Source organism: Rasamsonia byssochlamydoides (assembly GCF_041956645.1).
Source record: "Rasamsonia byssochlamydoides strain NRRL 3658 unplaced genomic scaffold VTN77scaffold_66, whole genome shotgun sequence".
Lineage (NCBI taxonomy): Eukaryota > Fungi > Ascomycota > Eurotiomycetes > Eurotiales > Trichocomaceae > Rasamsonia > Rasamsonia byssochlamydoides.
Window position 1 is genome coordinate 66,937 of NW_027192449.1, and position 13,233 is coordinate 80,169.

Below are 13,233 nucleotides of genomic sequence, written 5' to 3' on the forward strand. Positions count from 1 at the left end.
GGCATGATGATGTGGCCGGGAACACGCGACAGACGCGATCCAAATCGCTGTAAGGCTAACCAATCCTAGCATGTGTTGTCTCACTCTTCAAGCAGCCGGCAGAGGACTTACCCAGGGACAGGCGTAGTGCTTCCCAAACCGTCGTCACCCACAGGACTGGTCTCCCGATTGCCTCACTAGACATCTCTCCGCAGAAGACGCACGCCGTGATCGCGGGCCGCGAAATCTTCAAGACGATTCGCGTGTCAGCAGATGCAGCTTCGGAAGAGTTCAACATCCGCAATGCCATCATTAACTTTGCATCGACTCACTACGTGGCCGGTGGCCTCCCTGCCAAATACAAGGACCAGTTAGCGATCAAGGATGTCAAGTGGTCTCACGGCGAATTTGATACGATTATCGCAACCGCTGCGGCGAATGGCCGCATCATCATCTATGATTTGCGTCGGGCGGGTCTAGAGCTGGCCCGATTCAATGGACATAGCCGGCAGGTCCACAGACTGGCCTTCAATCCCCATCGTCCAGCCTGGCTCCTGTCGGGTAGCCAGGATGGCACCATCCGAATGTGGGATTTGCGAATGGCTTCCGGAGAGCGTGGAGTCGCCAACTGCTCAAGCACCAACCGGTATAGCGGCAATAGTGATGCTGTTCGCGATATCAGGTGGTCTCCCAGTGATGGGGTCATGTTCGCCACGGCCACGGACAGCGGTGCAATCCAGTGCTGGGATTACCGCAATGCGAAGGCTCCTCAGCTGAGGATCGCGGCCCATGAGAAACCATGCTACGCGGTGGACTGGCACCCAGACGGGAAACACCTGGTCAGCGGAGGGACCGACAAGCAGGTCAAGGTGTGGGACTTCTCCTCGTCTGCCGAACGGAGACAGAAGCCCACATTTCAGTTCCGGGCTCCGCAGGCCGTGGTCAACGTGAGATGGCGTCCCCCTTGCTGGGTTTCGGACTCTCAAGGACCGGAGGATTGGCAGTCCACGCAACTGGTCACTTCGTACGACAAGGAAGACCCGCGCATCCACCTCTGGGATCTTCGACGGCCGCACATCCCATTTCGGGAGTTAGATAGGTATGATACACCTGCCGCGGATCTGCTCTGGCGATCCAAGGACTTGCTCTGGACCGTGGGCGAAGCAGGCGCGTTCACCCAAACGGATATCCGGTATGCCCCTCAGGTTATCAACCAACGGCCTATGTGCGCTGTCGCCTGGAGCCCGACAGGCGAATTCATCGCCATCACTCAGAAGCGACCGCGGCAGCGGGCCCTGGGTATCAATACGACAAACTTCTTTCAGACGCACGGCGATGGGGAGAGAAGCAATGAGAGGGCGGTCAGTCAGAGTCTGACTGATGACAGTCTTGATGACTCCGCACCGCTCACTTCTCTGCGCCAGAGGCAGCAGAAGAGACCGTCCAAGTCACTGGGCAACACCCCACCGGGAGCAGAAGAGAACCCGGCGATTGTCCCTCTCGAGAAGGCATTGTCCACAAGCAAATCTTTGGGCCCACGTCAATTGGGGGCGATTGGGCGTGTACCTGGTATCTCCTTGAACCCAGAGGTGTTTCGATACCTGGCTCAGCAATATGCACCGTTGATGGAAGATCCGGACCTGAGACGACATCGGAAGGATCGTGTGAGAGCTTTGCTGGATGACCTAGATCACAATGCAGAGCGTGCGGAAGATGTTTCTCTTGTCAAGTTGGCCCAGACATGGAGAATCGTCAAGTATGCGGTGGTCCAGGAACTCGAGCTCAGGGCTCAAGAGGATCGACGGCGGCGCAAAGAGCGGAATGGCAATGTCCGCAAAGGGATGTCTCCCGATGGCGAATTGGCTGAGCGGTCCCGCGCGGTGGAAGACACCAAGCCAGAGAAGATGCGAAGCCACCTATTCAAAGGAGTGATGGAGACGGAGGGGCCTCGACGAGTCGTGGCGGACACTGAAAGCACATCGTGCATGACCACTCCTCTCGCACAACCCCTTCCTGACTCCCTTTCTGGGTCCCGTCCCAGCTCTATCGCACCACTCGCTTCTTTGACGGACGACATGGTTGACCTGCAGCCGTTGCCGCCGTCAGTGATGAGCTCCCACTACGGGATGATGAACTCCAATGACCTGACCAGCGACAACTTGGCAACATCTGATTTGGGTGCCGGGTCCGTCGCTCGGACTCAACACCAAGAGTCCCAGTCCAGTGAGCATGCCCAAGTTCTTTCCGGCAGTCTGACGACGGATCAGAACCGTGAGGGGCCCCTCGAAGGACCATACGGGGATCAGCGATCGGCGCCTCGTGCCATTACTGGACGAGCTGTCTGGCGTCGCCATGAATCTCAGGGAGGGTCAGAAGATGACTACGATCAAAAGGTGGAGGACAAAAGGACTGCGATTCGTGACTACAAGCTTATTCCCAAGAGACTTTTGTCTTATGATCCACTCGGTGATGCCAATCGGCCTGCTCACCCTGGACAGTTTCTTCGTCACGACTCTGCTGAGAGCTTCCCGATGTTCTCCGCTTCTACAGACAGCTCCCACCGCGCCAAATCGATGGGCACTTCATTTTCTCCTCATACCAACGCTCCCATCTCCCTCCGGAGGGATAGCACCGGCTGGGACACGGAGGAAGAGGGCCTGCATGAGGACGCGATCGCGGAGGATTCATCTTCCACTTTTGACGTCGGACCTAGCATTGGAGATCCACTGAGAGCGATGTCTTTTGACGACTCCTTGTCCGACAACAATGATGTGCATCTCGAACGTCCATCGAGTCCGCCTCCGCTTCTCGTTGAATCTAGTCCGGTGAAGGACGTCAGGCAAGAGTCGCCTTCGACAGATGGAGCTACGCTGTCGGGGGCCATCGAGGGGTGGGAAGGGGTGACTCTCCCATTAACCCCGGAACTGACCGCAAGCAAGCCTTGGAGTGCGCAAGTTATCCTGCGGGAGGCCGTCCGACACTATCACAGCAACGCCCCAGTTGACATTCAATCGGCCGCCCATCTTCTCCATAAAATCCATGCTCTCTTCTATGCATGCGAGAAGATTCTGTCCTACGAGGAATGTGAATCTATCTTCAAGGCATACAATGAACAACTGCTTCGCCATTCTATGTATGTCGAAGCAGCCGAGCTTCGGAATCTCTGCGTACCAAAATACCCGGCTGTCTATGAATACGCCCAGGTGGATACTTTCATCAACGTGTACTGCTACACGTGCAAGCGGCCATATGAGAACCCCGTCAAGGACAATCGGCGCTGCCACCGGTGCCAGACTCCCCAAAAACCTTGCCCAATATGCTTGAACCTGGAGCCGCCGAGGGAGTGGATGAGACCTCTCTCGACCATGCCTTTTTCCTCAGATGATGCCAGTTTCGCATCCAACAAGTCTTCCCTTTCATCCGATGCGACCGAGCCTATTACTGCTTCTGAGATGGAGCGTCTCGATCAATCTTATACGAGTCCGCGTCCTTTTGGTTCGGGCCTGTGGTCGTGGTGTCAAGGCTGCGGCCACGGCGGACACGTGGCCTGCATGACAGCCTGGCTCAGCGACGTCTCCATTAGCGAAGGGGGCTGCCCCACGCCAGGATGCATGCATGACTGCGGGCCTGGGCCACGTCGGGAACAGAACCGGGCCTCGTTCCTAGATGAGTCACAGCGTCGTGATACTGCCTCTGGCCGTAAGATAAACCCGAGTTTTGTCAAACGAGACACGTGGGCGACAGGGGAAAGCAAGGCTGTTGAGAAGGTCAGAGGCATGCTAAGTGTCGCCGCTTCGAATGCCGGAGGGGGAGCTGGCGCTGGCGCAACAGGTAATAATGCTGCCACTGGCGCAACCTTGTCCTCCGGCGGTACCATGTCCCCGAAGAAAGTGAGGCTGGTCACGCCGGGGGAGCAGGGCAAACGCAAAGATGGCAGCGGCAGCGGCAGCACCACCACTAAAGAGAGAGAGTCGACATCCGACCCTTTTCCGGGAGGTTAATCGATGGTATTGAATGGGTTGGACTTTTTTTTTCGTTTCATATCATACCCTGTATTATATAGTTCTTACGCATGACTTGTCCTTTTTTTTCCTTTTTCGGTTTCCTTACGCGACAGCGTTGATGCTTGATGTTTGTGGTCTAGAAAGTAACTTTTTTCCAAGCTTGAAACAAATTCAGGGAATCGCAATGATCTAGTCATGACATAGATAGTTATCTAGACATTGTTCAGTATTTGCCTGCACATGGTATTTTATTTATTCCCTTCTATTCCCCATGATATGGTTACAGTAGGACATGACACAGCAAAAGAGTGGTACCCAAGAGCAGTATCAATAAGATCGATCGATAGGTAGATTCGACGCAGGGTATTAACTCGGAAAAAAGTATCAGGAACCAGTCCTCTACGCTAAACCAAAAACATTCTCAAGACGGATCAAATCAGAATTTCCTCTTTTTCTTAACCGGCGCTTTGCTCTTCGCTTCGAGCTGCCGCTTCAGTTCTTCCCTCTTTTTGTCCGCTTTTTCTTGGGCTGTTAATTCTCGCTCTGGTTCGGGTGGTGGTTTCTTCGCGGCAGGTGAAGGCGATCGGGAGAGAGATGGCTCGGACGGAGGTCCCTTGGGTTGAGGTTTTGACGCAGAGTCAAGGTCGTCAATCTCGTCCTCGGAGGCGGTTGCTTCCGCGGCCGCGGCGGCAGGTGGAGCGGGAGCGCGAGATGGAAGACTCGTCGTCGTCTTCTTGCTGCCGCCGATGACGCCTAGTTTCCCAGCTCGTTGTTTTACTGGTTTTGTTTGCTTTGGACCTGTCGCAGACGTTGTCGATCGGCCCTCGTCGTCAGTTGACCGGCTCCGACTCCGACTCCGGCTCCGGCTCCTGACAGGAGAAGGAGAGTCGAGTAAGGATGGCTGATTCTCATCCTTGGGCTTGGCCTTTCTACCACCTATCGTTCCCAGAACACGTTTCTGAGATGAGCCGGTAGGTGGTTTCACGTTCTGAGCAGGCTTTTTAGAGTCTGCAACTTGCTTTGATCGTGGCGGTGGCGGTAATGCTTCGTCAGAGTCTGTTTCCTCGCCAGCAGGGGGGATGCCAGATGCCGTTGGAGGAGGCTCTGGCGATTTCTCAGACGCTGTAGAAGAGGGAGACTGCGTGCGAGACGTCCTTGGGGCTGCCTTTGGGCCTCCGATTACCCCAAGGCCCTTTGGCTTCTGCTTCGGTTGGAGACCAGCTGGGGGAGCGCTCCTCTTAGGAGGGATGGGTTCAGCTTCATCATCCGACTCAGTGGTATGGTGATCATTTTGTAGAGGTCTTTGTTTTTCGCGCTTTAATCTAGGAGGTGTCTCTTGGCGCTGAAGATAGTCTCATTATCAGCTTAAATTTGTTAATAAGTGTACAAAAAACGCACCTGAAATCCATCTTCATCGCTCTCTGTGTCTTCCCTGCTGAGTTGAGCTGCAGTAGATGATTCTTCGTACCTAGTTTTGGTTTTCTTCTTCCGTAGAGGCTTAGAAACCAAATCAACGTCCAGATTTTCCCACCATCTATCCGGAGCGGCATCGAGTTTATCTAGAGCCAACAAGCCTGAAGGATCATCGGTTGCAATGCCTAGTCCGGCATTACCACTGTCAAAACCACTACGCCATGCTTTTTCATCAAAAGGTGCAACGCCTTTGACGAATTTTGCCGCGTGAGACAAGGAAGTGCCCTTCTTTGCACCTCGTAGACCGGCTATTCCAGGGAATACGGTGCTGAGATCAAGGCCAGAGGACTCAGTCTTATCGAAGATTTTGCCTAAAACCCAGTCCTTCTCTCGCAACTGGTCCAGCAGTGACCGTTCTCTCCTATCGTGTTCCACTTGCCCTTTCAGCAAAGGCAGAAGCAACTGCTTAGTGAGCTCAGTTGGGGGCTCTCTGGAAAGATACAACGTCCATTGCAGAGGCCTTAACGGAGCAGGAAGTTGTGTGATCGTCGTGACTTCTAACAAATTGCTTTTCAAACCAGGCTTCAGAACAACACGGCTATCTTTGGAACCAAGAAATGCATCTCGTATCTTTTGTAAAAGAACGCTGAATTGTTCAGCGTCCTCACTGGGATCAATACTCGTCTCCTCGTCTTCTGCTCTCTGCAAAATATTTCTATGGTTCAGGCGTTCTGACCAGATATAGGTCAGGTCGGTGAGATAGAACTCATAGCCCTTGGCTGTTGTATTGTATTTATAGAGAAGCGGAGGCGCAGACTCATCGGAGAGAGGAAGCCTCCTCCAATGCTGCGACATCTCCATCCAAAAAAAATTAAAAAAAAAACTAGAAATTATCAATGGACATCTCACATGGTAAGAAGGTAAACAGAACCAAACCCTGCTCCTGGGTTTGACTGCAGCGATGGTGGTGCCTGAAACAGAAGTTATCGGTGAAGCGTTGGAGGTTAGGCAGGTGACTATTAGCCGCTGCCGCCACTAGCATGACTGCATCGCGCTTAATAGTTAACTGTTACCCGCCCATAACCTCTCGTTCCAGCCACCCTTCGGAAGTAGCCTCACGCGCTCAACAAGACCTGTCTCTTGTACTCTGGTCGGGCGAAATATACACCTGAGGCCGGAAAGGAAAGCCTTTAACGATGTCAGCACACGTCCCAGACAGGACAGGGTCTAAGCGAAGCAGGTCTCGGTCTCCGCCGCCCTGGCACCGCTCTGAAAAGATTCCCCGCAGAAACGATAGACGGGAACCGACGTCGTCTCGCGACTGGACGAACGAGAAGAGCCGCTCTCCAGGTTATCAACCTCGCAATGTGAAGGAACAGGCACGATTGAACCGGTTGCAGGAAGATGAGCAGGTGCGAGAGTGGGTGGCGCAGGAGGACACTTTTGTCCTCAAGCAGGCCAAGAAGAAGGCAGAAATACGCGTCAAAGAAGGTCGTGCAAAGCCGATTGACTGGCTTGCAGTCACCTTGCGTGTCATTGACCCCACGAGAAATCCTTTGGATGACGAGATTCCCGATTCCGAATTGGACCTGATTGACCCGGAAGGCGTGTTTGAGGGACTGTCGCAAGCCCAGCTTGCGGAGCTGGAGAAGGACATTGATACATTCTTGACTCTCGAAACCGCTCCTCAAAACCGCGACTTTTGGAAGGTATGTTTTTGTCCTCCACTTCCTTTTCCCCGCTGTGGCTAGCTGGATACTGACCGTACTGTAGACTATGAAAGTTGTCTGTCGCGACAAGCAGAAAACTTCTGCGCCTGAAGGACGGGTCCTCAGCGCTGTGGCTGCTGATATAAACAGAATTCTGAGCCCCAAGTCCTATGAAGAACTCGAGACGCTTGAAGCGCAGGTGAAGCGCAAGCTGAATTCGAACGAACCCATAGACACCGATTATTGGGAGGAGCTGCTGCGCAGTCTGACGGTCTGGAAGGCTCGTGCTAAGCTAAAGAAGGTCTACCAGGCCGTCATAGAAGGACGGGTCCAAGCACTCCGCAAACAACAACGAGAAGAGGCAGAGTCGGTCCGGAACAAATTGGCACCAATTGCACCCGTTATCGGAGCAACTTCGCCGAGTAACGGAGAGACGATTGCGGATCTTGATCCGGAACCTTTGCTACAGCTCCGACCGGAGGATAAAGCGCTGGGAGTCATAGACGAATCGGAATTTCTCAAACAAGTGGTATGTTTTACTGCTTTTGGCCAGGTGTGTCAAGGGTAAGCTAACAATCAGTAGGCTCAAGAGCGTCAGAAAATCCTAAAAATGGGATTTGTTCCCTTAAAGCAAAGGCACACAGACAAAACCTCGATCACGACGCCGAGTCAGACGGTTACAACTCAAGCAATGGTTCCTGCTGTTCCAACTCGATTCTCGTCCATACCGAACGAAGACTTCTCGCAAGCTACGAGAGCTTTATATGAGAGAGAGGTCGCAAGAGGTGTCAGTGAGAATGAGGAGATATTCGCCGCCGAAGAAGCTGTCACTACCGCCTCGCGTCCTCAGTGGGCAGATAAGTATCGCCCTCGCAAGCCTCGGTACTTCAACCGGGTTCAGATGGGATATGAATGGAACAAATACAACCAGACGCACTACGACCACGACAATCCTCCGCCCAAAGTCGTTCAGGGCTACAAGTTCAATATCTTCTATCCTGATCTCATTGATAAGACGAAGGCCCCGACTTACCGCATTGAACGAGAAAATGGAAGAAAGCGCGGCCAATCTTCTGTGAAAGCAGGCGAAGAGGATACGTGTCTAATCCGTTTTATGGCTGGTCCGCCCTATGAAGATATTGCTTTCCGCATCGTCGACAAGGAATGGGACTACAGTGCCAAGAGAGACAGGGGTTTCAAAAGCACTTTCGAAAAGGTATGTCATCCTGTCATCACTTTCCTGGTACGGCTCCGATTTGGAGGTTCAAATGCTTACCCATTCTTTTTTAGGGCATTTTGCAACTTCATTTTCAATTCAAGAAGGTGAGTTTGGTGCCGAAAAGCTTGGTATCCTGTGGGACTTTTTCGGCTGACCGATCCTCTCCGACAGATCTACTACCGGAAGTAACGAGCTCGACATCTATCTATGGTCCATTTCGCCTTCTTTCTTCGTTCTGTGTGTTTGTTTCACAAGTTGTTCTTTAGCCAGTCCGGTTGTTCATCTTGTCTAGATACCCTACTACTTGTTTTCTCCCTCCCTTGACAGGGTGTGGAGTGATTTGTTTGTTGATTGCCAATAGAATGGCGAGCTTGTGAACAAGGCCAGACTCAGATAGGCTTCATGGAAGATTTGCTGCAGTGCGAGGAATTGTCGGGATAATTTTAGCTAACCAACCGTCGTCAATTACATGCATGTGGCGAATGGGGAGTCTGCTAGAATGGCCCAGATTGAGATCTCCTAGGCTACTATTGACGGCACGCAACGTGAGAGAACGCTCCTTCAGTCCGAAACAACCGGCAGATCTTCAATCTGAGCAGTGACACAAATTGCGGTTGTACATAGTAAATTGAATGCCAGCCATTGGTGGACACTGTTGGTATCTTCGCTTTGCCGGAAATATAGATTCGAGATCTTAAGATAGGTACATCACGGGATTTGCCGCCTTAGGTAGCCGTTTCGATGCAGCTATCCGATTCCTCTTGACCTTTTGAATCTTTGATGTCTTTATCAACGATACTCCGTATTCCCTATCGCATTATGTAGTACTGGCCCTGGCTCCCTGGCTTCCCCAAATTTTGTGTCAACGTCCTGGTGCTGTTTCACAGCACTTTTCTCCTCGTGGCAACACCACGCAATGTCGAAGTGTCTTTCGCTGTTGATATCGCTGAGACGCCTTTGTTTGCTTGAAATGATATTGCAGGTACCTTGTTTTCGTTTGCAACAGGGTTCTTGTGTCTGAGCGGCAGGTCGTGTTACTTCTCAATTATGGATGCGACTCGCCCTAGACGCGATGCTGTGCCGTTACTGCATGTTTCCATATCTTCAGCCTGTTTCCCTTTTTTCTCCCTTTCTGGGAAGTCTCTTTGACCTCAGTCGTTGTTCTTGTCCTGGTGGTCTCCAGATTGATTTCACAAGGATTTTAGGAACCAAAGACACGTTGCATTGATCTGCCGCAAACGGGAGATGAACTATCAACTACGCCGTGGCGACTTTCAGGAAGACGCAATGCCTGTCCTGCCAGAGGTTCCCGAGCCCTTTTTATTGCGGTCTCTGGGAACACCGGTCTCATCCTCGCCAGCTGAGATCGTCATGTCTGATTCTATTCCGAATCACGACTTCTATTCAGTGGCTGGGACCTGGCCGCAATCGAACTGGACATGCCAACTCCCTGGACCAGGATCAGTGCAAACGTTCGATAGTTGGAGTCCACGGATGCTCGAGACGCCTCGGACCTGCCTACTCAGTGCCCCAGAAACTCCCAATAGTCCACCCACGGATGAAGGAGATGCCTATCATCTCCTGTCAAGCGATCACTGCACGGGCCTGCAATATTCATATGACTATGATTCTTGTCAGAATGAATTTCCCTTCTCCCATGGTAGTCTCGATGAACAACCACACAAGGGCTCTTTATCAGACAGCACTGGATTTCTGCGCACGTCTACAAGTAATAGAAACTATTGCCTTGTTTCTTCGCCGCAGAAATGTCAGCCACCTGAAAACTCCATATTCTACTCTGATAGTACAAGTATCAAACCACCGACGCCTGCATTGACGGATTCATCAAATCAACCGCTTGGACGGCGCAATTCTGCTTGCACAGCGACCCCGACATCCCATCCTGCGCCACACAAAGACGATGTGGCCAGCGGCATAGAAGATGAAAGCGAGAAAAACGAACCTCCGTATTCACAGCTGATCTATCGAGCCCTCAAGTCCGCTCCTGGAATGAGATTGTCTCTGCAGGACATCTACAGCTGGTTTGAAAAGAATACGGCCAAGGGCAAAGGTCCACGGCCCAAAGCCTGGCAAAGCAGCATCCGCCATAATCTATCCATGAACGCCGTATGTCTCTTCTCTTGAGCTGATTAGGTACCTAGTTCAATTGCTAAATCCGGTTAGAACAGGCATTCAAAGCTGTGAGGGAAGAGTCTCCGACGACAGGGAAGAAGGCGAACAGCTTCTGGAGGCTGACAGACGATGCCATCAGGAATGGCGGCGTAGAGCCCACCACGCGTTATCGCAACGGGAAGCCGAAGAAATCCATCAGGTTGGAACATCCGGCTTCTCAACGCCAGCGCTCCGGTGCCAAGGGGGGTAAAGCCACCAAGGCCGCTGAGAAGGTACAGCGCGCCAGTCAAGACGATCACAGCATCGGCCGATCTTGTTATTCTCATGATCTTACTCTCCACCAGGTTATCGACCTGGATCAGCAGGGCCCTGTTTCTGGTTTTCCTGTGCCGTCGCTTACAGAACTTTGGACCATCTCATTATCGACCGCTACTTTTGGATGTTCTGATCCGTCCGAATAACCTACATAGACATAGCCTTGCTTCCACCAGTCCATCCTGCGCCCGACCCTGAAGATTCAACACTTGGTGTCGTGTTGCTCAGTCTCTTCTTCCTGTTAAGAGACCTTCCGTGTCTCAACTATTCCTCGTATGTACAACGGGAGCTGTGTGTCATCTTTTTAACCTTTTTCCCCCGTTCTTCTTGTCATTGTCATTCCAGATCCCCTTCTGCAACCTGCTCTGGAATTTATCATTTCAATCCTCCAGATATGTTAGCGCCAGCGACAATTTACACATAGCGACTTTTTCTCTTTTTCTTTTCTTTTTAATTTGTATAATACACAAGATGCAGGCAAAAATCCATCTCTATCTCCTATCGCCTATCTCCTATATCGTATTGTATTGTATCAGTTGCGGAGCGGAGTATTCCTAGATTCGTCGGTCCGCCACCCTTCCCCGTGGGGTGGTAAAGTTATCGGAAAATATAACTCTTCCCGTTGTTGATCTGAGGAAAAGATGTGTAGTATCAACATCGCCAAGAGTCTATGCTTTGCTTCGATAACAGCTGCCAGGATTACCCTGGATAACTTTTACCCTTTTCATCCTTGTACGTAGGTACTCTATGTACATACATTTATAGCCAAGTGAATGGGTTTGGTGTCAAGGCCAACCAGCTAAGATGGATTTTTAATGTAGGGTTCACTCTTACGCTAACTGTTCACTGGATCAATCAATCATATTTATATATACAGGGCGGATAAACAGGTCAGCCATGCCGGACTATAATATATAATATATCTTATAGGTTGGGTAAAGGGTTCGGGTTTCACCAGCCTATTAGTTATTAATTCACAGTGCAGAAATATATATGCCCAGCAAAACTGAAAGTATAATGAAAGTATAACTGATTATTCCTACTGGCATGTTGTTATATTGTTATATATATAAGCCGGCGATTGCTTCTCACTGTGCCTATCCATGGATATCTGCACCTTCCATAGACTCAGAATACCTTATCTCAAGTTATTCTCACCTTCCAGGGAAGTCCTCCCCAACAGAAGAACCTGGAGACTCTGGCTCAAGCATTAGGCATGCTCCCATCCTCCAATTTGGCAGGGTATTCATGCCTGGATTTGAGGTCTGCAGTAACTAATTGCGCGAGTGAAAAAATCCCTGTTGTCGCTATAAAGAGATTTTATAGCATCCTCAGTACTCGATAAGTCATTCACAGCAATGGAATGGAACAATGCAAACGAAATTCATCAATGGATATTTTTACTTTTCATATCGAGGAGTAACTGTAGACAACCGGTCCCATCCCATTGAAATGGAGACCCTCGGAAAAGCTCGCCCAGATTCGCCCAAGGTCAACCCATGTGTAGAAAAAACAAAGTGACTTTGATCACGAAGTCTGTCTGCTGCAGGATGAGATGATATGTTCCCACTCGCATGGCAATGACCGTTATCCATCAATCAGGGTCAATTACCAGCAGCACTTTTTTTTTTCATCTTCATCTTTTCGTGAATTCTCGTCACCACCCGATTCTACCCATTATCCATTTTCCCTTAACCCCAACACCTTATCTCATCTTATGTATTTATTGCTTAGCGCTTCTTAGCGGCAAGCTTCTCCTTCTCCTGCGTCTCCTTGAGAACCTTCTTGACGATCTTCTGCTCCTCAATCAGGAAGGCACGGACAATGCGGTCCTTGACGCAGTTACCGCAGCGGGAACCACCGTAGGCGCGAGAGACGTTCTTCTTGGGACGAGAAACCTGGGCGTATTCACGGGGTCGGAGAGCGGGAATCTAGAAGAGAGAAGAATGTCAGTCTTCTCCAGCAAATAACACCACCAAGGTCCAATATTCGATGATTTCGCATCCACTGTCAATTAGACGCGGATGGAACCCGATTCACAATCGTCGAATAATAAACACAACGGAAACTCTTCTCAAGGGCCGAACTCACGCCTGGGAGCTTGATTCCGCAGTCACCGCACTTGGGGGCGGTGCCCTTCTTCTTGATGTGAAGGTATCGAAGGTTGCCGCCAGGAGTCTTGATGATGCGGACCTTGTTGGACCTCGTGTTGTACCTGCACGCAAAATCGCCTTATTAGCATGTCTGCTGAGAAGTCGTAAAGACGGATCGTCTGGATAGAGGGTAGACGTACGGGTTCCGCCGGCGCTGTGACAAAATCCATATTAGCATCAAACTTCAACATTTTGCAGCGATAGAAAGGGCTGATCACTCACGTATTGCAATCTGTTGTTCGCCATTGTGACTGTCCTCGAATCTCTCGATCGGGTGACAAGGAGTTCGGGGAATCAGCGGCGTTGTC

The 13,233-nt window shown here is 51.0% G+C and overlaps 4 protein-coding genes across 4 annotated transcripts; 2 read left to right on the forward strand and 2 right to left on the reverse strand.

The window, feature by feature from the left end:
• Positions 1-563: 563 nt before the first annotated feature.
• On the forward strand, positions 564-3,980 carry VTN77DRAFT_7895 (uncharacterized protein; the record flags this gene model as incomplete). Its single annotated transcript, XM_069424332.1, has 1 exon — positions 564-3,980. One exon carries the CDS (start codon positions 564-566, stop codon positions 3,978-3,980), a length of 3,417 nt encoding a protein of 1,138 aa, XP_069275006.1.
• A 439-nt stretch (positions 3,981-4,419) lies between these two features.
• On the reverse strand, positions 4,420-6,251 carry VTN77DRAFT_7896 (uncharacterized protein; the record flags this gene model as incomplete). The annotated part of the gene is made up of 2 exons (XM_069424333.1): positions 4,420-5,325; positions 5,382-6,251. The coding sequence occupies 2 exons, from the start codon at positions 6,249-6,251 to the stop codon at positions 4,420-4,422; spliced, it is 1,776 nt and encodes a 591-aa protein (XP_069275007.1).
• Positions 6,252-6,592: 341 nt separating this feature from the next.
• On the forward strand, positions 6,593-8,513 carry VTN77DRAFT_7897 (uncharacterized protein; the record flags this gene model as incomplete). The annotated part of the gene is made up of 5 exons (XM_069424334.1): positions 6,593-7,105; positions 7,170-7,634; positions 7,689-8,321; positions 8,396-8,428; positions 8,496-8,513. The coding sequence occupies 5 exons, from the start codon at positions 6,593-6,595 to the stop codon at positions 8,511-8,513; spliced, it is 1,662 nt and encodes a 553-aa protein (XP_069275008.1).
• Positions 8,514-12,502: 3,989 nt separating this feature from the next.
• Positions 12,503-13,171, reverse strand: VTN77DRAFT_7898 (60S ribosomal protein eL34; the record flags this gene model as incomplete). The annotated part of the gene is made up of 4 exons (XM_069424335.1): positions 12,503-12,703; positions 12,864-12,987; positions 13,066-13,079; positions 13,148-13,171. 4 exons carry the CDS (start codon positions 13,169-13,171, stop codon positions 12,503-12,505), a joined length of 363 nt encoding a protein of 120 aa, XP_069275009.1.
• Positions 13,172-13,233: the final 62 nt, after the last annotated feature.